General features: G+C 45.6%; 1 protein-coding gene across 2 annotated transcripts; it reads left to right on the top strand.

Annotated features, from left to right (window-relative positions):
- Positions 1–383: 383 nt before the first annotated feature.
- DUSP10 (dual specificity phosphatase 10) lies at positions 384–26,330 on the top strand. 2 transcript variants are annotated; one of them, XM_010218183.2, is made up of 4 exons: positions 384–456; positions 1,800–2,645; positions 22,224–22,598; positions 25,970–26,330. In XM_010218183.2, the coding sequence occupies exons 2-4, from the start codon at positions 1,844–1,846 to the stop codon at positions 26,233–26,235; spliced, it is 1,443 nt and encodes a 480-aa protein (XP_010216485.2). In that variant the 5' UTR covers positions 384–456; positions 1,800–1,843; the 3' UTR covers positions 26,236–26,330. The 2 variants fall into 2 exon arrangements, with proteins under 2 accessions (XP_010216485.2, XP_088388339.1); XM_088532213.1 differs by lacking the exon at positions 384–456 and having other exon boundaries at positions 1,772–2,645.
- The last annotated feature ends 650 nt before the right edge of the window (positions 26,331–26,980 follow it).

Raw genomic sequence — 26,980 nt, 5'->3', positions numbered from 1 at the left:
ACGGCCGCTTCGCCGCGCGCTGCCCTCGAGCGCGGACCGGCGCCGCGCACCGCCCATTGGCTGCCAATGACATCATCCGGCGCAGGGCACGGCCTCGCCCCGCCGCGCCGTGCCGCCATCCCATTGGCGGAGGCGGCGGTCGGCCCCGCCCCTCCACGCCGCGCCGCGATCCCGTTGGTGGAGGCGGCGGCCAGCCCCGCCCCCCGGCGCGCCGCGCATTTACGCCCGTAGCAAAAGAGAAAGTAACGAGGATGGTGCGGGCGGCGCGCGGCGCGGCCGGGGCGCGGGCGGCGGCAGCAGCGGCAGCATCGACAGCAGCAGCATCGACAGCAGCGGTAGCGGCGAGAGCAGCAGCAGCAACAACAACAACAACAGCAGGAGCAGCAGCAGCGAGAGCAGCGGGGGGCCGGGCCGCAAGCCGAGTCGAGCCGACCCGCGAGCTGACCCGTCCCGGCGGTGAGTGCTCGGCGGGCGGCTCTGCGGGACCGCGTCGGCGCTACGACAGCAGCATAAAACTTGCGTTGTTCCCGTTTCCCTGTATTTAATTATTTATCTATTTTTTCCCGCTCTCTGGCAAGGGAAAGGGGGTGTTTTGACCCATTTTTTGAAGCCCGTCCGAGCTGAGGCGCCTTGTGCTCGCTTTGCTCCCTACTTCCAGCGTGCGCAGGGGCAGCGCTGCCCAGCGGGGCTCCCGCGGCGCCTGGGGCTCGCCCGGCGGGAGACGGTGGCCAGGGGCGGCGGGAGAGGCTGCCCCGAGGGGGTCCCCGCTGCCCCACAGAGGCGCCTCGGGGCCCCTTCGGCAGCGCGGAGCTGGCGGGGGAGCTGGGCCGGGTCCCCGGGGCGGTCCCGCTGGGCTGCGGGGCCGGGCGTGCAGGAGAGCGTCGCGGTGCTGCAGGCGCTGCCCGCGGGCTCGGGGTCCCGCCGGTCCCGCCGCTTTTAAGTGGAAGGGGAGGCTGTCGCCCTGTGTCCTTGCAAGTGGCAAGGCCAGGGGCTGTGGGGAGCGCGATGCTGGGGATACCACAGCACCCTATTCCGAGAAGCCCTGAAGCGTCTCAGGCGCCGGGAGCTCCGGCCTCCGGGGCTGTGGAGAAGGCGACTCTTAGCCGAGGGCTTTGGCTGAAACGGGGTAAGGACTTAAAAATCTGTAAGGGCTTGAAGATGCCAATTCAAGGCGTGCACTTGCATTCTGTTGAGATCTGCAAAACCTAATTCCTAATTTTCTTGTTTTCCCTCTTTTTTTTTTGTCTTGTTTAGCTCTATGTAGTTAAGTGTGCAACTGTCTCTGAGAATATATTCAAAAGATAATTTTATTCCGGCTTGCTGGAAAAGTTGTGTATCACTGCTGACACATTCAGCTGCTGTGCATTCCTCGCAGCTGTAGAGTCAGGCCAGTAGTTGTTTCCTTTGCTTACTGCGAGGGAAACAAGAGAACATGCCTCTTTATCGTTATCAGCTGCATGCCTTGCAGCGGTGGTTCAGAATAGCTCAGCACCATCTGCATGTAGACAAATGCCTCCTCCCGGGTGTAGCTGCACAGCCTAAGCTAGTTTTACATTTTGTGTGGCGTTTGTATTCGTGCAAATAGCTGCAATATTCACTGCAGGATTGGGAAAGATTTTTTTAAAATTTATTTTTAGCAAACTGCAGTGAGCTGATAATTATTACAATAGATTACAAATATTGGTAATTGGTTTGTGATATCTGAAGACTTGTGCGATCCCATGATCTCTTTTCATCACCCTTCTCTCCTCTTCCCTCTCTCCTGCCCTCCTCCCCTTTCCTTTTTTGTTTTCTTGCAGGTAGATCTTGAGTTCTTCTTGATTGGCTAGTGCTCAGCCTCCTCATGCCTCCGTCTCCTTTAGACGACAGGGTAGTAGTGGCACTTTCAAGGCCAGTGAGACCTCAGGATCTCAACCTTTGTTTAGACTCCAGCTATCTTGAATCTGTCTCTTCTGCCAGCGAGAGCCACTCCAGTCTGCTCGGCACCACGGTCGTGTCCCTCAAGACTGCTAATCTCACGTATATGCCCTCATCTAACGGCTCTGCACGCTCCCTGAGTTGTGGATGCAGTAGTGCCAGTTGTTGCACTGTGGCAACGTACGACAAGGACACTCAGACCCAAACTCAAGCGAGCACCAGCAGCGCCCACGCCGGAGCCGCTCCTGCCTGTCCTGCCAACCAGATGGTCAACAGCAATGAGAACACCGGCAGCCTGAGCCCGCTGGGTGGAGTGGGGAGCCCAGTCTCGGGCACAACCAAGCAACTAGCTAGCATAAAAATCATCTACCCCAATGATCTGGCAAAGAAGATGACCAAATGCAGCAAGAGCCACCAACAGAGCCAAGGGCCAGTCATCATTGACTGCAGGCCTTTCATGGAGTATAATAAGAGCCACATTCAAGGGGCTGTTCACATTAACTGTTCTGACAAGATCAGCCGCAGAAGGCTCCAGCAGGGCAAGATCACTGTCTTGGACTTGATCTCCTGTCGGGAAGGCAAGGACTCATTCAAGAGGATCTTTTCCAAAGAAATCATAGTTTATGATGAGAATACCAATGAGCCAAGCAGAGTAATGCCTTCCCAGCCGCTCCACATAGTGCTGGAGTCCCTCAAGCGAGAAGGCAAGGAACCCCTAGTCCTAAAAGGTAATCCCCATGTAATCTCATGGTTTGCTTTGCTGTGCATCGCTTCAGCCTTAAGCAAGGCTTGAGGCAGAGCTTTCCATGTGGCTGTTTATTTCTAGGATGTGTGCCTGGGGTCATGGATGGCAAAGCAAACATAGGCAATCAACACAGAGCTGGTAGCTGGGTTCTGAGGGATAGTGCCTTGTTTCTGACCGTTGTCCTTGAGTGCTGAAGGGTGGGAATTGGAAAAGGGAGGAGACACGCTTCCTAGTGTCTGTCTGTATAGACAAAGAATTTCCCTAAGTGTTTGCTCTAAGTATTTATAGCCCGAGGGGCATAGGTCCAGGAGGGTGTACTACTTTTCCCCAGGCCCTTTTAGATCATCAGACTGACCTTTATTTAGCAGCCTAGGGCTGAATTATTTTTGTCCATGTAAAACTGAACTCATAGGTGTTGGAGATAGGCAATAGGAGGGTAAAAGTAGCAAGGAGGAAAGACAAGGGAAGCCAGCTGGTCTACGGCATTGCATCATGGACTGGTCCTGCATGAGTTGTGAGGACCAGTCAGTGAAACTGGAGCAGTCGCGCCTTATTCTGGTGTAGCAGGTTCAGAGTGTGGATGGTTGCTGACATTTTTGCCAAAAAGAGTTCTGAAAAGGTTGTATGTATGTGTATTCTTGAATAAGTATTTGTTTATATATAATTTTCCTTTAAAAGCCACTGACTCTGTGTTGTTTGATCTCTCTCTTAATGTTCTAGGAGAAACGGAGCCCTATCACTTAGGGGAGTCCTTTCATGAGCAGCATCCAAGGACATTTCCCTCTCTTATTTTATTCTGTAGCTCCTATTTATAACAGCGCTGCTCTTTAGATTAAATCTCCCTGGGTTTTTATGCCGTTCAGACACACAGGATAGAGGTTGGTAATGGTACTGAGAAATGCGGAAGGATCTGTTGTTTAACTCGTTGCATGTATTTAATTCGCTTTTTTTTTTTTTTCCCTTTCGAAGTTGCTTCTTTCAGCGTACAGAATATGGCAGCAGACTTCACTGCTCTGATAACTCCTAGAAGAGTCTGAATGAAATAAAGTGGGCTAAATTATGGGTCCTGTGAGATCCTTCCTCTGAGTATGTCTGACTTGTGGAAGCTTAAAACTGCACTGGGCTTTCTTGTGCAGGTAAAGCATAGCAAGTAAATAGTTACTGTGCTTTGACGCTTGCTGCTGGTTCCCAGTATGCTTTCGGGTCATGATGGTGTCCTTAAGCTGTACAAAAGGGAGAAGATTTTCTTCGTAAAGTTTCTGCTGTAGCTCAGTGTTTCTGGTGATAAAGGCATTCTCTTTAAGCCCTTGCAACTGGATATGTGGTTTGTAAGCTGCAGTCTGGAAATATTTCTAATCTCCTAAAAGTGGGATGCTGAGAGTATTTTTTTCCTTAGCGTTTCTCTGAAAACATCTTCCGAAGCTCCTGTCGAAGTCGAAGGTAGTAGCTGAGGTAGAGCCATGCAGTAGTAACTGGGCAGCGCTGGGCTGGCTTCTGGGCCTAGGGCCGGTGATGGGCAACCACGTGGGCATCTTGTCTTGCAGGCAGTGTCTTCTCCCACCTTCCAGTGCCTATTGTGTTCCCCTTGGTTTAACTGAGTGCTTGTGGCGTTACTTGGGCAATTCTTGTTTTAGATGATAGAGAAATGCTAGCATCGACCTCAAAGAGCTGCTGAGTGGAGTTCTTCTTCCCAAACCTGCCAACAGAGGTGAAACTGTACTAGAAGGCAAGGGAATCCACAGTCCTTTGCTTTTTGGATGTAGTAATTGCCTGGGCCAGAGCCAACCTTGTCTGAGGAAGCAGGTAGTGAGAGGAGAGAAGATGACAGTATTCCCATTTTCACCTGAACTCTTCTCCTGTCTTTGAATTTGGGTCGAATAGAGTTAAGCATATGGTAAAAGCAGCGTTGCAAAAGCCTCTACTTCGGTTCCTGAGCCTTGGGAGTGGTGCTAGAAGCGCTCGTTATTTAGTTTCACTTGTCAGGTGGGATTTTTTCCATCGTGCTTCAATAGCACTGGAGCTGATGTGGGGTGTCTGTGTGTGTGTATACACATGTCTGGGTCCAGGGACTGCAGTAAAGCTGGCAATAGCTTATGAGCCCTCCTTGCCTTTTTTTTTTTTTTTTTTTTAAGCTTTGAGTGGTTTCTCTTGCTCGCTGCAGTCCAGTCCTAATTTATTGCCAGCCCATCTGATCCTCTGTTTTATGTTTGTAAACACTGGTTGCTAGCCTTGCTGGCCAAGTTTGTGTCCCCGTGATGCGGTGCCACATTCTCCATGTTTGGTGCTGCCTGTCAGCCTGGCGGCCCTGTTGCTGTTTTCGTGGTGCGGTGTCGCGTTGTGGGGGGAATCTGACTGGCGAACCTGAGGGCCGCGGCCACGGGCTTGAGTTACAGCTCGAACCTGCGGTGCCTCAGCGCAGCTGCGTGGCCCCGCGTGTGTTCAGGTTTAGAGGCCTGAGCCTTTAGGCAGTGTAAAAATTCTGTGCTGTTTCCAAAGGCTGGGCTGATCTATAGATGTATGTGTAGTGCACCTTATCAGGCTCAAGTTACAAAGAAGGGCCCTGATTTATTTTTAATGTAAATAGCAGGCCCGTGCAAACTAACACTCCAAAAAGACACTATTGGGGGCTTTGTCTGTGTCATTTTAGAGAGGGATTTAACAATTCCTCTGTATCTCTGTGTGTTTGCTACTTCCTTTAATATAGACAGTTTGGGTCATAAATGCAAGCTTTGCATTTTCATATAAGCCCATCAGAAGGAAAGCTTTTCTGTGTTTCTTAGTCCAGAAAGTACAGAAGTACAGTAACATTTATCAAACAGGCTGAAGTCTCATTTTTATGAGAAGGAAAAAAAAAAAAAAAAAAAAGGTACTTTACTCTCACACTGGCCTTAAAAGCTGTTGTGTCTGAAGCTGCTGTTCAACCTGCTCATATGGGATACAAAAAGTTATGTTTTCTCCTCCTTTCTCCCCCCGCCATCTTCCACCCAAGACATCTTCACAACAGATGCTGATACTACACAGCTATTGAAGCCTGCAGGCCTCCCTTCTTGTGGATGTGCTTTTCCAGCTTTGTGAAGGGAAGGAAGAAAAAACAGGGATGAGATCGCTCCTCCTGCTCTGCTCGAGGCTAATGCCAAAGCTGCTATTAAATGCAGCGGTGGGAGAACTTCATAATGTGGCTCCTGGTGGGCTCGCAGCCCTGGGCCTCGCTGCCACGGCCTCATCAAACCCAACAGTGAGGCATGGTGAAATGGTTGCAGAAGCACTGGTGTGTTTCTGTCTTACTGGAAGAATTTGCCTTCCTTCACCGTGCAGCTCATAGTGAAAACAGCCTTGAGTCTTGCTGTTTTTGTGTGTATGTGTGCTTTAGTTTGCTACTGGGACCTAAAAATAGGAAGTAGGAAATTCATTTGCATTCAAATGAGAAGTATTATTTTACCAAGAATGAAATGTTTAGGTTTGGAGGTAAGCTGCTTTTCCAAGTTAAATTAAATCTACAAATGAACCAAAAATGAAAAATTCAAACATCTGTGCCAAAACATTTCAACAGCTTTTGAAACAAGAAAAGTTGCCTTTGTCTTCTCAGACAGTGTGTAGTAGTATTATTTTATTCTTGCCCATCCTCCTCTGCCTTACAGCCCCAGCAGCAGAAGCCTTAAAAAGCTTCTCTGTGTGATGACAACAGAGAAAAATGATTTCAAAAGCAAAGATGGAAAACTTGAATCTGACCAAGGTAAACCAACTGCTGGAGTGGGGCAGGGGAGGAACCAACCTGTGACAATCACAAGTGGGTTTTTTGTTTTTGTTTTTCCTTCGTGTAAGGAGCTCGTTTGTGCTCTGGCTTTGTGTTTTCCCATTGCTCATCTAACAGGAAAGCAAATTAAGTGACCAGCTCTCATTATAGAGGGGAGTATAAAACCTGCCAACAAACCACTTTATGCTTGCTGCCATGGTCTAAGAGTAACCGCAGATCTCTTACCTCATTGAAGCAGCATATCAGCGAAGTTAAAACAACTGCAGAGGGACCAATGGACTTGTAAAAGACATTAAGTACCCATGTTACATTGTCCCATGCTAATACAAAGTGTTATGATTGACGGCCTTTGGAAAACCTGGCCTGGTCATATTCTCTTGCACAGGCTTGTATACTTCCCCAATGACTGTGTTGCTTTAAATCCTAATTGAATTACACTGCATAGGTGTAACCCAGAGCAGAATGTGACACAATGGTCATTGACAGCAGCTGGTCAACAAAACGTGTCTGGCATTTATTTCCATCAGAGATCTCAAAGGGTGCTGAATAACTGTTAGGTCAGAATAGTAATAGGGAAATGTGTATTTTTAAGTGTTAAGTAATGCGAATTTAAAATTCAGCAAGTTTAAAACTGAAGCATGTTCTGCCTGTGCTTCAGGAGAGGTCTGGCCCCATTGGTTGCTCAGAAAAAACTTCTGGCTATTTGTTAGGAGCCAGATTTCACTTTTATTTTTAATTTTCTCTCCTCCTATCTTTCTCCCCTGGAGAAAATGTGGCTTTAATGTATATGTGTACTGTATAAGTCTACTGGTGGGTATATGCAATAAATGTGTATGCAGTAAATACAGTGTATAAACTTGGGCAGGTATGTTTTCTAAACGAAACTTTCCTGTAGTTTAGGACAGTGCTTCTGCACTGATTTCCTTCCAGGTACCTCTCCACTGTGCCCACCCAACAATGATGGGCAGTGTAGCATTTCCTCTCAGATGGCCACATCTTAGAGTTTGATGTGCTGGCTTTTTCTTTTCTTTTTCCTTTTTTTTTTTATTTTTTCTTTTTTATTTTTTGCTTTTTTTTTTTATGCCATCCTTGAGGGGGGAAAAGCAAAGGCACTGCCTTGGAGACAGGGGAAAGGGAGTGTTTTTTTTTCTTCTTTCAGCTTTGATCTTCTCATACCCTTGGAAATCAAACTGAGAATTAAGAAACAAATAGTTTTATTAAGTCAGTATCTCCAATGTTAGTAGGAAAAAAAAAAATCTGGCTCCAGCTCTGTTATGCTCTGTGGTTTATCCCCTGCAGTGTTTCTGGTGGCAAAGGTTGAGTTATGAAAAGCCTAATGTGTTGTCTTCCTACCTTGCGGAACATGCAACAGAATCTACTAGTGAAATCCCTGCTTGCTGATGTTTCTGGTTGTTATTATTTTTAAGTTGAATGCAAACTGTTTGAGAGGTGGGAGTAAAAACGTAGCTGTTTTCAGTGGTATCTGGATATTAACAAATACAGAGCCTTGTGTTTAGGCCATGCACATGCTTCCTTCTTCCACGCACATCAAAAGGTTTTGGAGGTTTTTTATTATGCCTAGGAACACAAAGTTCTTAGTAAAACTACTGTGGCTTATGGGTCACTTGAAGTGGGAGATCAACTGCCTATCTATAGGCTGTGACGACTCCTTTATTAAAAGCCGTAACAAACAATATAAATAAAACGGTTTTATTTATGCAAGAAACTGAAGAAATGCCATAGATAGCAGCCTGCACTGAAGCTTTTGTAGCATCCCATTTGTTTGCTTCAACTTCATGTAGCAGGTGTGGCAGGTAGTTGCCTTTCTACCTCTGGGCTGTGCTTTTGGTGCAGTGAACATGTTTGTGACAGCTGTGCTGGCTGAGCTCCCCCTTACCATGGCCGCAGGATTAGGCCAGACCAGAGAATTAGCTAACAGTGCTGGCTGTGCACAGAGCAGGGCGCTGTCCTGAACAGCACGTACGAAGGGGAGCTATTTTCAATATGTTGCAGCACGGTTATTTCAGTGGCTGGAAGATCTGGGGTGCTTGTGCTCTGCTTGGTGCCTTGTGGCTGGGCTGGTACTTCTAGCTTCAGTAGCAAAGCTCTGGGGATTTTCCTAATGCCTTGTGACCTTTTAGTACTCTAACAGCTTTGCTTAAATTAAGCTTTGCTTAAGCCAGCGGTTGGAATCTTCTCAGCCCACTGGAGATAGTTTTGGTGCGTCCTCCCCCTACTCTGAAAACTGACGGTTCCTGGGTATCACGTGTCCCTTTAGGTGTTCTGGACCTGAAGGGCATCGGTTTGGGCCTTGAAGGAGAAGGGTGGATGGGAGAAGTGCAGGGCATGAGAGGAGCAATCTGGCTGAAAGGGATAAGTGGGGTGCTCTGCCCAAGGCTTTGCAATGGCAATTTCTGTGATGAAGGATGCACCATAAACGTGCTGTGAGGCTTCGTTCAAGTCCTTTAAATCTGCCTGGGTTTTCTTTTTCTCTCATCCTCCACCTCCCCTCCACCTTTTGCAACCCTGAGCTAATCTCTCTTCTTACAGTTAGCGTTAAATGTAATTGACCCAGAATCATTCACGGTCACAGCCACGTCCTGGAACAACACATCTGCCTGCTGCCAAAAGCAGGAGAGGGACTTGCAGGTACCTCCTTCCCCTCCTCCCGTAACTGTGCGTCTTTGTTAAAGTAATAACTGTAGATCCTCGTTTGCATTTAGGATATTTAGTTCTCTGAAATAGGTCTCATGCTTTACCCTCTGCTTTGGGGAGCAGGTTATAGTCTTTCCAAAGGAAAGCTGCACGCACAGTCAAAAGACTAAATGTCTTGGACAGGGCAGAACTTTATGATTTCTTGCTACTTGTTTTTTAATGGTCATTTTATTTTTTGTAATGTTTTAATGTATTTTAATGGTTGTTTTTTAATGCCAAGGAGACACGAATGCTTTCCAGTACTGGGGAGGAGCCACTGCTCCCACAGATGTGCTACAGAGATGCTGCTTTGTGCTAATGCATCATTCTGTTTCCAGAGCAATGGCTTTGAAAGAGGAAGTTAAGGATGTGTGAGGGGAGAAAAGTGATATGAACATGTTGGTTCTGACTTTTTACTATACTCTGGTTTTAAAAATAAATCTCTAGGATGTCCAAGTTAATTTCTGGCTGATTCACTGCAACAGTGAAGAACTGGTTCTGATTAAAGGTAATAATAATAAACAAGTGTCACCTCATATCTCCACATGCCTGTGAAATAACATATATCTTTTACAATAGCTTTGAGATACTTGGAAACAGAAGACAATTTGTGACTTCTGTCATATTAGTGGATTGAACTGTCTGTTTATTGTGCCAGAACATGATATAAAACCTTACCTTGTGTAGACCACTGGCCAGTAATGTTATAAAACAAAAGCTATTGTTAAAGCAACTGGTGTATATTGTGTTGATGATAGACTCTCTCATTCCTCTTGGCTATGATCTGTTCTAAGATGATGGGAGCTCTAGCCATCCACTCAACCTAAGAATAAGCCTTTTGCTGCTTTTTGGAATTTACTAGCGTATTCTAAGTATCAAAACATTTAATGTGCTCTTTTTAACCTGAGGTTAGATCTTGTTTGTAAGCATAGTTGTATATAAACATATATGAGTTTAGCATGTTCATAATGTGAGCTACAAGTTCGTCCTTTGTAGTGAACATTAGGCAGCATTATTCCTGTCAGAGGATAACATGGTGCCTAGGCCTTTTGCAAAGTGTTATTCTCCTGTGGAGACAAGGAGACAGTTTGTTTCAAAGGATATGGCTAAAGAGATTTTCTTGCATGGAAGGAATTCCTTGATTGTTATTTAATTCCAGATTCAGTGAATATACATCTCTTTAGCTTCCTGTTGCCAGCATGTATGTCTCTTTTTTTTCTTGATTCTAGAGTATGAGATGTAAACTGTCATCTTGTTAGGTCCTTTCCTTGCCTCTCTGGCCGTTAGGATCATCTTCCCTCCTTTTTCGTACTTCTCTATGGCTGAAGAGGAGGTGTAGCATGGGAGGGTGAGGATGCACATTTGAGATGTCAGAAGAAGCCAGTTTAGAGCCATGGTCTCTCTGAGCTTCCTGGTGACGGACAGGGCAAAATGCACCTTTGAGCGTGCAGCTGTTGCCGTTGTGCCAGCTGCAGGCGTGTGTGTGATTCATGCAGCTCAGCCGCTTGGCTCAAGGCTGGCTACTTGTTCTATCTAGGAATGCCTGGAAAAAGTCCGAGGCAGGAAGCTTGCCGCCCTGGGTGCGCTGCTGCGCTGTGGCTTTAAGCGTCCCGCCTTGGTCTCGTTCTGGGCTGCCTTTGGGGCAGGTGGCCCTGCTGGAATGACACCACCGGGCTCACGTGGCAGGGCCGCTGCTGGCGGCGTGATGCTGGGGCAGGGAGCTGCAGGCTCCTCTCCCGACGAGAAAATCTGCCGCAGTGGCAGGGAGAACTTCTGCTGTACAGACTCTGCTTAGACGGCTTGGAAATGGCCTACTCGAGATTCCCATATCTCAAGCTGCTTAGTCCTGCTTCCGTGCTCAGGTCTCCCCCCTGCGTGGGGGATGCCTGCCCTTTAGGCGAGGCTGAACTGGCAGTCAGGAGCTCATTCCCACAAGAGAAATTGTCATCTCCTAAACTGCCTCCTCTGCAGTAGCCCGACAGTAAATGCATATCCCTTCAGTAACCTGTTTTTTTTTCCTCTGAGTTTTCCTTGTGCACATGCCCTATGAAGTGAGCAGAGTATTTCTCCTGTTTTGAAGGAGGTGGGAAAGGTACCCGAGATACTCACCACTGTGGCTGTCCTCAGCCTTCTTCTGTCAGCAGCTCTGAAGTATGTGTGGTTCCAGTGGCCGTGATGGCTGGTCATGACTTTTACGTGACAAGGTGGGCGAGGCCATGTGCGTAGCTAGTACCAGTAGTTTACTGCCTTTATTTTTGACCATGAAAAGTGGTATCTGATTATACCAAGCAGGTGTCCTTTATTTTTGGAATTTTTTTTCCACATACTTGGAGATACATTGCTGAAGAGTGATAAAGTCTTGGGCAATTCTGGTCTGCCCTGCCCTCTGCCTCTGAAAGCAGATTTATAAAGCTCTTTGTGGTATCTTTATTGCATTAAAATAGTTTCTCTTCCCTCTCCCCTTGCGTCCCCTCCCTCTTTTATACATAGCTTTAACGTTTCTTGATGACCTTTTGTTAATAGGATTTCCAGTGGGAGCATTTCACAGTAGAAGTATGTGTTCCTTCAGGGCTTATACTGACATTTCCAGTGATTATTTAATTGGCCTTCACGTTAGCTTAAATCCCCATGGGAAAGCATATTTCTGCTATGAGAAGTTGTAATGTGTAATTTTCACTTTCTGCTTTAAATGGTTGCTCTCCAGGGAGTGTAAGTGCAATTGTCAACTTGCTGCAAAATCACACAGTAGTATGCCTGGGACATGGGATTTCTTTTCTTGTCCCCAATTACATATATATAACTTAAGCCTTTAACCAAAAGTAAGAACACTCCCTCTCTTCTTTCTCCTTCCTGGCCACTCCCTAAGAATAACTCCATGGTTTGGGGGATGCTCTCATGTAGCTGGTTCCTGTGAGTGCTCTTTCTCTCAGACGGAGAGACTCTGTGCTCACCCGGCATATGGGGCATTTCCACTTGCAAAACTGCAATGATACTTCTCCAACCAAATTTAAGAACAATAGTTCAGAAATATTAACAAGCTCCTGGAAGAGTTGTTAAGTAGTCCAGAAGTATTAAGACACTCTTCTGGAAAAGCTGGTGAACAAGGCATGGGAGAGGGATGTGTGCTGGAACATGGATAGACTTGCCTAGGCAGCCTGGCCCCAAACCTTAGGGTTTGAGGCAAAACCAAGTTAAAAGCAGAAAGAGAAAAAACAAAACAAACAGAAGAAATCCAAAAATATTTCCTCAGTGGCAGGTAAAAGTCTACTATTTTGTTTGTTCCTAATCAGAACTACTTTGCATGGTCTTGTGCTCCTTGCTCTGGGATTCACCTTTCAATGTAAGATAGTGCTGTAATGAACCAAGTCATGTGCTCAGATGTAGGAGGTGTAATGGATGAAAATGTCATTACAAGGGGGGTAGGAAAATTGGTAGGAGAAGGGGTAGCACGGAGGAGTGTCTGGACGAAATGAGAGCAGGGAGAGGAGCTAGGCAGAGCCAGTGTCCCTAGTGCCATCGAGGAAAGGGGCCTTTGATGACCTCTCTTTCCCCTGCTACAGTGTGTGTGCGCAAGAGGACCTAGTTGTGCCAGCGATGTCCTTCAGGAAAGCAGGCTGCACTGCTGCTTCCATCAAAGTGCAAAATAGAAGTAGTTAAGACAGGAGATTGCAGGAGGCCAGTAGGAGAGAAAATGCTGTGGCAAGAGGTGTAAGCAGCACTGAGATGAGTTTAGAAATAAACTCATAAAAATGCGTGTGTGCCGATGCTGAGGGGAAAATTAACCAAACTTTTTTTTTTTTTTTCTTTAATCCAATGTCACTCTCTTGACTTTTAAAGGGACCTCAAAGCAATCAGTCAAGGATGTGCTTGTAACACCTCTAGGCCAGACTTTGCATATAAACTAACCTCTCTGGATAGTTCCCACATGGAAAAAAATGACCTTGAGAGTTCTGTGGAATGCACAGTTTTGCTTTTTTGAAGTGCTGTTGATAGCTCAATTAAAGGGGGAGGCTAGATTAGACTGAGTGTATCAAGGTGGAAGCTGTTCTTTGTGAACTGTGTTTACATTTTTTTTTTTAAATTTGTTTAAAGCTTTATCTTCTGTGGCAAGGCTGATACTGAAAACTGTGTGGGTGATGGGGGGAAAGAAGCCCTGCAGTGGGTTGTTTGGACCTGTTGCAGGCAAACTGTGGCAGATGAGAAATAAGCAAGAGCAGAAAGCAAGACCTGTTTCGCTTGTTAGCTGCAACAGTAGTAGTCACTTGTGCACCTCCTCCCTATTCCAAAATCTGTGTAGGGTTTTGAGGCAAATGTAATCCAGGAAAAGATACTTACACTGTGAAAGGACGGTGAATGAGGTAAAAGTTTCTGCTCTGGGGAACCGAATGAAGTTGCAGTTACGGATTTTCCCTTCTGTTACAGCAGAAATTGTAATGTATAAAACACTCTCAGTATCACAGTGTCCTTCTTGTACTGCAGAAGGATGGGTTTCCCCCTGTTGTGAGCCTGACCTCATTTTGGTCTTCCTCCAATTTTTTCTTTTTTTTGTTGTTGTTTTTTTTTTCAAGAAAAAAAAAATACAATTTGCTTGAAATCAAAGGGGTTGCTTGCAGTTCTGTCTAGCAAGTGTAGTCTGAATGGTCCTCACTCTCTTTGGCAGAGGGGAGTTGCGCTTCTCATCTCTTGCTCCCTGCTCTGTGGGCCAACTACACTATTTTCAACTATGGAGCAGCACTCAAGCTTTTTACAGCAGTGAGGGCAAGTCATGAGCAGCCTGGTCACTGATGACTTGAACAGCTGTGGTAAAGGGGAAAAAATGTCTTTGAGAGTACAAACATGATCAAACTGATGTACTTGAATTAGCCCCATTGCTTTGGAAGATATATGGGAAGCGTGATCCTTTCCAGCCCGCTGCACTGCTTGGGCAAGGAAGGTGGTGTTGTCAACAAAGAAAGTGGTTGTTCCTGGGCCATAGGGAATTTCTGTCTATTCAGTGCTTCAGAGTGAGCAGAGAATGATCCAGGATATGCAGTGTGGATGGTCTTTGCTATGGCTGGATGGTGTCAGCAACAGTGTGTTGAAGTGCAGTAGCTAGCTCTTTAGTTACACGGTTATTTTAGTTTTCACACACCAGCCCCTACTAGCGCTTTTGGTATCTTGTGGAACTACCCCTGTTCAAGTTGGAAGTAATGGGAGGCTGAAGGAGGGGTGTAGGAGAAATGCAGAGAAAGGTGTTTTCTATCTGCTTTTACTTTTTCTTTGATTTCTGCTTACTGGCGGTATTGGAGACAAGATGGATGGACCTCTGGTTTGGTTATGGCCATGTGTTACAGGATCTTGTATCTACTGCGTATGAATAGCTTTGCCCTGTGTCTGTTTCTTGTTCTCTTTAAATTCTGTCATCTGTGTGATTTATTTATTTATTCCTTAAGGTTTTTTTTTATTATTTAGTTATTTTTCCTTAAGGATTTCAGACTCCATCCTCTACCAGTGGCTCTTAGTTTGCTGAAAAAGGGATCTGTGGCTTGGAAATCAACAGTGTAGTTCTGCTGTTTTCTCTGGGTTTGTGTATCAAATACTTGGGCTCTGGGGTGGCTCTGCCTGGCAAGCTGGAGTGGAGTCAGTCTTTCAAGCCAAATAATGCATTAGCACTTGTTTAGAAAAAAATTTCTTTGAATGCCCAACCCATGGGGCTCTGAGGATTGTGCTTCTTTCAAGATTGGAAGCTTCCAAGAGCATTGCTCATATCTTTGTAAATAAAGAGTGAGTTAGACTAAGAATTTCGCTAGTAACCATTTATTGGAGGGTGATTCAACTGTAGGACTTAATGCCTTCATTGGCAAAGTTACTGATTTCAATGCCAATCATCTTAACAAATATAGGGAGAGGAGCTGGGAGTTGCTCAGTATAGGAAAAACCTGAGAGATGATTCTAGGAGACCAAAAAGCATAACTGATCCCCCTGCTGAGAGAATACACTGCTTTCCACAGATACTCTCAAGTGGAGTTAAGGTCATATCTGCACTTCAAGGCTGCTATCTGTGCCTGGTTTTGTTGCTTAGATCTGCAGGGATCTGTTGGTTAGAGGTGGCCTGCATGGTGGCTGTGGGATTGGACAGCACTGAGGGTGGATTTTGCCTCAACTGGCAAAATTCTGCTTTACCTGTGAAGCTCCTTTCCCTTGGAGGAAGGAAGATGTAGATTTGCTCCGACACTGGGACACATTTTAGTAGCAGGAGCCCCACACCTTGGAGCACCGTGGTGCCCCAGTTCCCCTTGCTGAGAAAAACGTTCCCAGCGTGCCCGTGACCTGGGTGACAGAAGCAGTTATGTCCAGAGAAGCCCGGGTGGCCCTGGCCTCCTCTGAGCGGTTTTGCGAAGGTTGCTACCTAAGGAGGCAGTGGGTTTGTGGTGTGGGCTTATGGCCTGTGCCAAAGGGCCAAAGATAAGGACGCGCTCATGAAGATAAGCGTGTCTTCTGTCAGGGCTTGGGCAGGGCGTGCAACAGCGTGACGCAGCCTGGCTCATATTCCTCCTAGCAGGCGCCATGGTCTGCAGGAAGAGCAGCCCCCCATGTTTGCGGTCTCGCCCCAGGGGCTCAGCCTCACGATGCTGCCCCGCGGCAAGGCCCTGGGTGGCCGCTAGGAGCGCGGCACATCCCCTCCATGAGGGGAGCCCGCCCTGGCCGGCATGGTGCTGGACCGCAGGGGCCCAGGCCCTGCTGCGCAGCGGGAAGGGGAGGCCGAGGCTGGCACAGAGCATGGCAGTACCTGGCCTCCAGCGTCCCGCTGCTATTTTTACGCGCTGAAGTTGAGCTCGCTTAACCTTGAGGCATCCTGCACTCTGAATCAACTTGACACAAAGTCATCTGTTCATTAATAACACAGAAGCAGTTTAATTGTTGTCTTAGTGGAAAAATACATGAGACTGTCATCAGCTGTTGCTTCTGGCAGTGTTTTTCTGCAGTAATGTAAATAAATGAGGTCACGCGTTTAAAGGAACAGGCTGTACTTGCACAAATGCAAAGCGTCATCTTAAACAGATATGTACCGATTGTTTAAATATCTTCTCCTTCCTGTTCCTCCTATGCCTGAAAAGCTGGTTACTTGAGCTATAACGCTTCAACTTTAAGCATAGCTGAACTTAGCTATAGGAGCTGGGTTTGCTATGCTGGCACTAAGAGGAAGTGTGCCGATGGGGGTGTTCAAGAACTTGGACTTGTTCCTTACCCGTTAATGCTGTTATTAACACAGCCCATGTTCTGCTGAAGTCTCTGGGACTCCCCTGTGAGAGCCGAGCAATTCTAGTGCAGTGGAAGTTGCGGACAGAATATGTCTGCTACTACTCCACAGCATTGTGGGATTTCTACTTTTCTGTTGCCTTCATTTTTCAAAATGGCTTTGTAGTATTGTAATCAAGGATGAGCGAATCCAGAAGTCCATCTGAAAGCTATATAAAAGGTTTGTTTGTCCCCAGGGATCACGTGTTCCGTCTAAATGTGGATCCCACATCTGCAGTTTGTCATGTATAAAAATGTTCCTGTTTGTTACAGGAACACCCAGTACCTGCCACTCTCTGTAAAAAAAAAGTGTATATGACCACACAAATGAGGTAATGCAAATGTAGAATAGATGCCACTTGGTGGAAAGGGTATTTTGGTAACTGCCTATGCATCTGCTCTTCCTGTTGTGGGAGGAGGGAATCTTAAAAAAAAAAAAAAATGCAGAGAGACAAACAAACAAAAAACCCAGCGTAAGTAACCTGCTCTCTTCACAGTGGGGTAAGTATCTACTTTCAGGCAGGAAACACTGCAAATTATGAGAACATAGCATAACATACCATAAACCCCTATTCTAGCTTCTGTGGTCACCCTGCTGTAGAAGAGCAGTAATGTTTGAAAGAGGTATCGCAGAAGGCATAGCAAAGGAGAGCAGGTATCACCATATTCTGCCTTTTCATTTTCTGTCTTCCATTTAACGAAAACAAACATACATGTTTATTTTTAAGATGCTTGTTCCGGTTCTGTGGTCATAGCGCCTTGTAAAAACCGATTGGCTTTTTTTCTACCACATTTTTTGTATCTGTTTTACATCATGTGAAATTTCTTTTTTTTTCCTGACGGCAAATGACAAGCACCATTTTTGGCATAACTCTTACGCGAACACCAGAGCTGCCCTGGCTCCTGTGCAGCTGCTCACCTGGCCTCGTGGTGTGAGCCCAGAGTTCCTGGGGCGCTTTGGGGGTCAGAAATCTGTGTGCAGCTGCTGCCTCGGCGCTGTTCAGCAGGGGTTTTTGAGAAGCATTAAGCAAGATGTTTATGGGCAGATGGTTGCAAAGGGCTTGAGCAAACAAGTCTGAATAGCTGGAGTGTGTGGTGCTGACTTAAAACTTCCTAAAAGTTTTGACATCTCGAACAATCAAAAGTCTGTTGTCGCTTACTAACTGTTCTGGCAAGATAGTGTGCTGGAATATGTCATGCAGCTTCTGTAGCGATAATTGTAAAAATCTCTGGCTCTTCATGTCAGTGACTAACAGGAGTGCTCTGGCTTCTGATGTTTCGCTCAATAGCAGGCCAGGCTGTCTGACTCGAAGCATTCTGCTTCCTCAATTCTATGTCCTTATGGAAAAATACCTTGGATTTCCAGGCATAGCAGGTATCCTTTCCTGACTTCTTTGGGGTTTGAGTAGTTTCAGGCCCTTGGAAAAGCTGCCTGATGTGCATTTTGGAGCAGAGTGTGGACAAAAAGAATGCTTGACTTGTTTTCAGTATCAGTGCGTAGGTGCATCAAACTGGGTAAAGTTGTTTTACCGCACATAGGTAATTAGAGGTGAAGGGTATATTTAAAGCTAGAAGAGACTGGTTACAAGCGCTGCACTCTGTAAAGTGAACTGTTAGTGTGTTGCACGTTAAAGTCTGAGTCGTCTCATTGGAGATGACTACTCGACTGAGTTTAGGCTCCACAGCTGTAGCCTAAACTGCGCTACCAGGCATGATAACTATTTTCTTTTTTTTTTTTTTTTCTTCTGATGGATATATTGCTTGCCTGCTTAGGTTACCTATGCAGGATGAATCTTTGTCTATATTGCAAATAGCAGCTGAATTGCAGCTTGCTTTTTGTATTGGTAAGAGGCTCTTTTCAGATAGTGCTTCTCACCCATGATCTCTCCCTGTTACTGCTGACTCTAACACCTCCTTTTTGTCCCAGGTTTTGGGAGGCTTCAGCAGCTTTGGTCACACAACAGGTTCTGCCATGGCCACAAATTGACCTTATTTATTTATTTAATCCACAGCTCTATCTTGTTTATGCTCTGAAGTTTCTGCGAGTAGCAGGGATATAGACAGGTTCTCGTCCTCAGTGAGTTTCATGAATGAAATCTTAGAGCAGACTTACTATATCTAAGTACCAGCCTTTTCTCTGGGTATTGCCTCCTCTTTCCACCTCTTTTCTTCCACTGCATGAAGACTTTAAAAAACAAAATAGCAGCCACCTGTGAAAGAAATGCAGATGGCCCCGAATTAGTGTGTGCGATGTATTTATGTACATTCTGGTAGAATATTCATCCCTTTTCAACTCTGTGCCCTTTCCTCACTGGTCCTAAAGAATTTCACTTTTCAGAAGGTATTCTTTTAAATATGTGACAAACCTGAGTACTGCATACATGAGCTTTATTTAAATTACACAAATGCCATGTAAATCAACAGGGTTCTGTGTGCTAAGTGCAAGCTAAGTGCTTGTGGGGTGGCTGGATCTTGTTTTGAGGGATGTAAGACTACTTTTGCAGCACGGAACTAAGCTAAACTCTTAGCTGTTGGTTTCGGGATTAATCATCTCTGTGTGACCACTTCTTGCTGCATCCTTTCCAGTCACCTGTGTTCCTGCCCCCTGCTTCCTTGTTCATGCGTCTGAGATAGTTTGATTCTCTGCCTTATACTGCATAGTTTCACGAATGAGTGCTCTGAGAATTGCTTGGACTGACATTAGGAAAGGATGACCTTTTTCCTGACAGACTTCAGAAAAGAAATGGATGAGGCTATTGTATATTTTCTAGCTGCTACACAGTAATGGTATTTGGGCATTTTCCACAAGCTGCATTTTGGATCCCCTTCCCATTCTTTGGCCTGCTGGAGTGATGAGGTATAGAAACATGCATAGATAATGAGGAAGGAGCTTTCTCCAGACCTTCCAGCTCTGTCTTATCTCACAAGACTGCTGGACAAGCAGGATGGTGTCTGCCACACCACAAATATATCAGTATTTGAGGGATAAGGCAATAGGATCCTATGGCCAGAGGACTAGAAACCAGTGAAGAGGCACTGAGGCTGAAATTACTATGACTAAGCTTCCTACTCTTCATGAGTGTTTTTGGGAATCTGAATATGCTCTGGTTATTGTTTAAGCAGAAGTATTTAAGGGGAATGGATTGCTTGCCTGTAGAAAAGCAGGATAAATGTTGCATCAAGGCTGAGGAGACTAGAATGTGCATTAGGGTTTGGCCTTTAGCCCAAACTCAAGGCTGGGGTTGTTGGTTTGAATGAGACTTCAGACATGTTTAGTTTGGGGGCTGTGGTCACATTTGTTTTCTGGAGCTTCCTAAGAAGAGCAGGTCAAAGTCAGACCATATAGTTGTTGGACAAGCTCAGACTTTCTGTCCTTCCTCCTCTCTTGCTCACCTGTTATATTAACTTCCTGAGTTGAGACCTTTAAGGTGTAGATGTTTGCTTCTTGTCCTGTAAACTACAGAACCAGCTGAAGATAACATGGTTTTGAAGCAGAGGAAATATTCCCCACATAGTGAATATTATTGGACTTTCAAAAAAGTGAACTAACAGAACATGAAGGACAGAAGTCTAAACCTAAAGGGATGGGGGGGAAGACAGGCACAGGTGTTAGAAGAAGAGATCAGGACTTCTGGTGCTTAGGGCTAAAATGGCAGACCCTGTTTAGCTTTTCCTTAAAGTACTAAAGCTCCATAGGTGCCGCCACTGACTGAAGATTTTGTATCTCTACAATACATACATCCTTGTGCATACTTGGAAGTGCTCTGCTTTTGGCAAGGCTGAGTCCTATGTGTTTAGCTTGTGCATCCCTTCTGCTGGTGTAAACTTCTACCCCACAGCAATGGCGGGTGGGTTTAATGCTGTCTGGGAGATGAGGACTTGAATCCCCTCAGAAGTGGGGAGGTAGTTGAATGGGGCTGAGTGTTGAAGGAGGTGAAAATACATAAAAAGGAAGCAGTAATCCTGTAAATTGAGCCTTGAGAGGAAAGGTGTGAAAATCTGCCCTTAGAAGAAGGACCCAGGCCTGTGAACTACAAGTTCCTGGAGCCAGGATGAAGGCCTAGGATTGCCTCTATCATTGATGAGGAATTCAAACCTGCTTCCTTTCCTCCCTGTTATCCGATTCTAACTGTATAGATGGCCTGTGTGTTTGCAGGTTTTAGGTAAACATCTGTCTTCTCGAGGTCCTGACTGCTTGTGACCTGAACGGGGATGTCTCATGCCCAGCAAGTACTGCGTAGAGCGCCTCAATGGCCCTGGGTGGTTCCCATCCTAAAGGACAAGCACTTAGACGCCTGGTCTTGCAGTGCTCGAGACAGACATTGTGTCTCATCCAAAGCTGGTGTGGCAACATGTTCTCATCTGTTTTAAAATCTTCCTTTCTTAGATCATCATGAAAAAAAGCATGTTTTTTTTGTTTGTTTGTTTTGTTTTATTTTAAGAAAAAGCAGGATGGTAACATTCAGCATTTATTTTGGCTAGTATATTTTGGCTCCTTCTAGCATCTTCAGTGTGGTTCTTCCTCCCCCCCCCCCCCCACTCCTGCTGGATTTTTTTGGCTTTCATGTAACTAAGTGCAATTGAATCTGAATGCTTGGACTGTCTCAGCGGGGTGCATTGCTCCAAGTACCCCGGTAAAACACAGGCCTACTTCTACACACAGGCAGGAGGGCATCATCGCATTTCTTCTCTCCGCCTTTTTCTTCTGGAGGAGGCAAAGGCGAGCCCGAGCCACCTGTTAGCATGACCTCATTGGCTCCCAGGAACGCAGTTGTACCAAAGGCCTTAAACAAAGTGGTGGTTCTTGTATTGTTTGCGCTCAAAGCGCTGATGTCATGCCAGCTGATGTCATTGTGTGCTTTGTGCGGTCGCTCTGGAAACCGGGCAGGTGGGGAGCCTGGCGCTGATGTAATCGCTGAAGGAGGTGTAGAAAGAGCGGCTGCTCGCCTTTCTGGCGCTGTGGAGCCACCCTCCTCAAAAAAAAAAAAGAAAAAACGCTGCTTCACAAAGGAAAGCCCAACAGCATAACGCAAAATAGAGCCAGGGAAAATGCTGAGCCGCAAATTTCTCTTTCCCTTCCCCCTCACATCCATTTCCTGATCTATACGAATGCCCTAACGATAACTTTTGCTAGATATTTTCAGGAAGCTGGGGCAGAAGGAAGAAGGCAGAAGGAAGAGGGCAGTTTGGCACACATTAAGCAAGCACCTCGGTTGCTGGTACGCTCTGGGGAGCAGTGCTCCCTTGTTCAGCCACACGAACACGTACTGTTTTCTGGGTGCAGTCTGAAGGAAAAGCACCTCCCCGCTCTGACCTTTGCCTGTCAGAGCTGCTGTGTGCTGCAGGCACCCTACAGTCTGCCCTCAGGCAAGTACATGGGCAGTGGCTGTGAGCAGGTAAAGTGAAAAGACCTATTTCAGCTGCCTTGCTCTGGTGCTTTGGTACTCCTAGATGTTGTGCTTGCGACTCAGGAATGTTTTGCCTTGGATAAACCCTTTTTCCTTCCACCTCCTCCCACAGACCTGTAGGTGAGGCGGCCCCAACCTGCCGATGTTGCACAGAGATGTCTTTGTGGGTGAGCGTGTTTCTCCAGCCCCGGTCGTGCTGGGACCATACCAGCTACTAAGTCACGTTACCGCTTCTGTCAGCATTAGCCACCATGATGACCAGGATGATGGTGTGGGGGGACAGCAGCGACTGGGTCCTGTCCTGACTGCCGCTGTGTTGGTAGGCGCGCTCTGTACCACTGAGGGAGGCAGGCCCAGAGCACCGAGCCAAGGGCCGTGCCTACCTCGAGGTGTCTAACCGCGCTGTCTGCTTGGTCTCTCTTTGCAGGCGGCCTCAGCAGCTTCAAGCAGAACCACGAAAACCTCTGTGACAACTCCCTCCAGCTGCAAGAGTGCCCTGATGGGGGAGGCGGCGGCGCGTCTGCGGTGCCCCCTACGCTACCTCAGTCCATCCCCACCACGCCAGACATCGAGAACGCCGAGCTCACTCCCATCCTGCCCTTCCTCTTCCTTGGAAATGAGCATGATGCTCAGGACTTGGAGAAAATGCAGAGGTTGAACATAGGCTATGTAATCAACGTGACCACCCACCTGCCCTTGTATCATTATGAGAAAGGCATATTCAACTACAAGCGGCTCCCAGCCACTGACAGCAACAAGCAAAATCTCAGGCAGTACTTCGAAGAGGCTTTTGAATTCATTGGTAATTATCCTTGTCTAAAAATGCTTGGTTTTACCTGTTTTCAAGAGTCTTGAATGAATTTTGTGCTTCACTAACTTCTCCAAAGGCCAAGTAAGGCCGTATTTACTTTTGCTTGTATTGTCACCTATGCTCAGTCCCTAGTTTCTACTGGTTTTCACTTCATGACATCTGCTATTTAAGTTGGTTAGGGGTATGATTTTATGCATTGATAGCAATGCTTAACTCCACTCCTCCAAATTCAGGAAGCCCCATAAAACTGAGATTTTTTTTTTCTCCTCTTTCTAATTGCTTTACATTTCTTCGTATCACAGTATTTTCTAGTCATTTTTTTTCAAGTAACTATCTCTGACAAAGACTGAGCCTTTTCTAACTTTATTTCAAGAGAAAAGTAGTGAATTTTCAGAAGTCTTACTGTAAAATAAATGAAAGTGGTAACTTCAGTGTGTATGGGAGAGTGGGCAGTGAAGGAAACCGTTGTGCTAGTAGTCTAAAGTTGGGGATATTGCTGAAGAACTAACCCAGCAGCTAACCCCATGTTGCTCCTAGCCTTGCTAAGATGCACACAACATGCTCCTCACCCAAGTTTAGCGATGTGCTCATCTGTTCTAAAGCCAGGCTGCCTCTTTCAGCAGGTCTTGTCTCCTACCTGCACCTTCCATGAGGGCATCTGTTAATAACACTGAGAACTCTTGAGGGCCTTCCCTTGTGCCTGCCTGTACCTTTGTGGGCACAGCTTCCTGCAGTGCATGTGTGGAGCTCAGCCTCTTGCAGTGCCCTAGATCATCATGCATGTCCTTAGTTTTCTAAAAAAAACAAGCTGGGATTGTGGGAAAGGAGCTGGTCCTTTCCCTGCTCACAAAATATAGCATGCAATGTGGGGTGTAAGTGTATTGGGACTTGCTCAGCTTGGAAATGCTGTCAGGGTCGTCAGGGACTGTCTTGTGGTCATGGCAAATCCAGAAGGCCATCTGGTGTTGCCCTCTGTAGGACCTGTGGGAGCCTCTGCTCCAAGGCAGGCTGTTCTTTGGCACTGCCTGGTCCTGCTGTATTTTGGCTGATAAGGTGGTGGAAGGAGGGTCAATTCACTGACATACAAGCTGCTTGTCCATACTCACTACAATGTAGCAACTGCAGAGGACTCCTTAACCCTGTTCAACTGAGAGAGCACAGCATGAAAACCTGACCTTTACTGTAAAGAGGCCTTCTAGGAGGAGCCTTTGGACTCAACATCCTGCCTCTGCAGGGCACAGGATTGGAGGATCTCTTCTCAGGACCAAATTTTTCCTGGGGTTCCTAACCCAACCTCAGCTCTTCCAGTAGTGTTGCCAGGTTGCCAAGAGAAAGCTATCCTGGTGTTCATATATGTGCTTTGCAGTGTGCAGCAATTCGTCATGTGAAAGCAGCTCTGCCCTGGTCAAGGGTGTGTGCGCCTAGGCACACAGCCTGCCCCTGCTTACTCGATGCACACATTATTCCTCTGAAGACAGGGGGCAGGGAGTCTTGCTTTGATCTCTTGGGAAGAAAAGCTGAGTCAGGAAATCCAGTAAAACCTTAGATTTCTAATTCAGTAAGAAAGGGAGATGCAGCAGGCAAAGCCTACATGGCGAGGAAAAAAAATGCTCCATTAACATCTCTTGAGGTGGTAGAAGAGGGAGGGTTTCATATCCATGAGATCTGTAAGATTAAAACTCTTGAAACTGTGCAAAGATCATTGTGAGGCTTATGACCTAGCCAAGGGCAGAGGAAATAGCCTTGCTCTGAAACGGTTTACTAAATGTCTGAAAACCATTTTACTTTCATAATTATAATTGCAGCCTGAGGGTCAGTCTTTGTTTTTTAATAAATATTTTCCTTTTTTTATTTTATTTTTTAATTCCACAGCACATTTAGCCATCTGGGAAAGTAACTAGTCAAAACCTTCTCTTAATCTAAGCTTCACATTGCATTTGAGGAGGTATAGAAATGTTTCAACAGCCTATAATTCTACATCTGTTTATTAAAATAAATAAACCCCTAAAAATAAAGCCAGATTTATTTTTAAATAAGTAAATTTATTGAAAACTTTCTGAGAAGATTAATCAAGAAAAATATAGTTACAGAACTTCAACTTTCTTAAATCTAATGGGCAAATATGCCTGGAGGAAAGTTGGGTTCATTTATGTTTTTATAATACAGGTTAAACTCCTTTGTCTACTCTTTTTGGCTACTCTCAGCTTAACTGAAACTTCACAGCACGCTGAAAATTGGCACCTTACTTTTCCCCTGGCTTGATTTCACACAAAATCTTGCAAACTAAATCCATGCTTCTCCTGCAGAGTGGAAGAAATCTATCAAAGTTTTTGTACCTTAGAAGTTTTATCTCCTATTAAAAAAAAAAAAAAAAAGTGTGGGAAAGGGAGATAACATCATAGCGAACCACGCTCTATTTCTTGTGTCTTACCAACATGCTATCCCAGGAGTTGTCTTCCCTAAATTTGATCTACATTGTATGTAGGTGATGCATCTCTTTGTCGGGGGAGAGTGTGCATGGCTGTGTTGTGCCTCCCTGCCCCTTCCCCACCAGTCCTGCTGAGAACTTCTGGAGAGGCATCATTCAGCCAAATTTGATGCTCTCTGCAAATGACAGTGATGGTAAATACCCTTTTCACACTGCTGAAGTTGAGAAGAAAAAAACAAAAAAGGGAGTTGAGAACAAGTAGGAACACACACAACTTGATACACAGCAAGAAATGAAGACTTATTTGAAGTTTCTTGCCAGTGCTGCTCAAATTTTGCTAAAAGTGCAAAGAGATAAACCTGATTGTTTTAAAGAGGAGCTGTAAAAGAGTGCCCTGTGGAAACTCATTTCAAGATTAACTTAGCAGAAAGCTCAAGTAATAAGGTTTTGAAATAAAACTGTTTTTGTTATGAATTTAATCTGAAAATACCTGCTTTTGAAAAGGGGGTGGCTCTCTCTGCAAGATGGGGGAAGTGAAGATGCCAAGGTAACACAACCAGGTTGTGGCAGAGGTGATTTTATCATAAGCTTTGACTTGCTCTGCTGGCAGTGCACACAAGCAGTTTGCCAGTGTCCCTGACCACATAGTTGGTCTAGTAAAGAGACGTAAGCAAACATGAAGATTTTCGGTGTTACAATGTTCTGTGTGTTTCATATTGAACAACTGTGAAATCCTTAGGGAAGATGAACTGGAGTGGACGGGGAGGAAAGGCTACTGCGCTTGTTCAACAACAACAACAAAACAAAGAAGCAAAATAGATAAAAAGGGATTTTTTACTGTCTTAATTTTCTTCCATTACTTTTAGTTTCCTTGAGATTTTCTAATTTGCAAACTGGCAAAGATGTTACTTTCTTCTTTCTTTCTCATTTCCAGAGGAAGCTCACCAGTGCGGAAAAGGTCTCCTAATTCACTGCCAGGCTGGCGTATCCCGATCTGCCACCATAGTTATAGCCTACTTAATGAAGCACACGCGCATGACCATGACGGATGCCTATAAATTTGTAAAAGGCAAACGACCAATCATTTCTCCTAATCTTAACTTTATGGGGCAGTTACTGGAGTTCGAAGAAGATCTAAATAATGGCGTTACACCACGAATTCTCACACCAAAGTTGATTGGCGTAGAAACTGTAGTGTGACCGTGAAGCTACAAGGAGGTTGTTAACAAAGGGATTAACGTATTCTTCACCTGATTTAGGGCAGTGAATGGGTGGGTTGTGGGTTTTTCTTTTTAGTTTTTTATTTTGGGGGGGAGGGGAGTTGGGGGCAAAACTTTTGTGAATAAAAACCTTCTTTTCCCGTAAGGAAAGGTTTTTAGAAGAGATCCAAGCACTCTGCAGTGTTTGATATGCTGTTGTGATTTCCTTCCCAGGAACTGACAAAGCAGGGAGGCTTTGGAAGCAAAAGCAGTACTTTTAAAAATCCAAACAGCAAGAAGAAATACTGGGCTTTTTTCCCCCCTCTCCCGCTACTTGTAGAGTTTATGGCTAAGTAGTCTGTGCAGGTTCATAGACTGAAGAAGTCTAAGTTGAAGACAACATAAACAGCCAAAACAGAGAAAACTCCCTGAAATGAAAGGGCCTTCATTCTGTCAAGGCTTTGCTAGAGGTAACTGAGCGAAATGCTCAGTGATGCAAAGGAGATCAGAGCAGCTTAAAAAGTCTGCAAGGCACTTTTCATACTCCTGAGTCAAACTAAAGAAGAAGAAAAAAGTTTATATGGCGTGTTTCATGTTCCAGTTCTATTTTTCTATTTTGGGTTTAGGTTTGGGTAAGGTTTTAACAGTAAGGGACTTTGATCATTCTATGCCATATGCCTTCACTGGCTTCTTGTGCAATAATAATTTGGGGTTTGTTTTGAGTGTTGAAACCGATTAGAGTTGGC

The sequence above is a fragment of the Tinamus guttatus genome, unplaced genomic scaffold, assembly GCF_059628265.1.
Source record: "Tinamus guttatus ecotype Peru unplaced genomic scaffold, ASM5962826v1 Tinamus_guttatus_pri_ptg000033l, whole genome shotgun sequence".
NCBI lineage: Eukaryota > Metazoa > Chordata > Aves > Tinamiformes > Tinamidae > Tinamus > Tinamus guttatus.
This window is presented reverse-complemented; position numbering and strand designations above follow the sequence as displayed.

What these genes read in the sequence shown, in the direction of transcription:
- DUSP10 (XM_010218183.2), top strand. Translation starts at nt 1,844, where the DNA reads ATGCCTCCGTCTCCTTTAGACGACAGGGTAGTAGTGGCACTTTCAAGG. An exon ending in GGAACCCCTAGTCCTAAAAG is followed by an intron (nt 2,646 to 22,223) that starts GTAATCCCCATG and finishes CTCTCTTTGCAG; the next exon opens with GCGGCCTCAGCAGCTTCAAG. An exon ending in AGAGGCTTTTGAATTCATTG is followed by an intron (nt 22,599 to 25,969) that starts GTAATTATCCTT and finishes TCTCATTTCCAG; the next exon opens with AGGAAGCTCACCAGTGCGGA.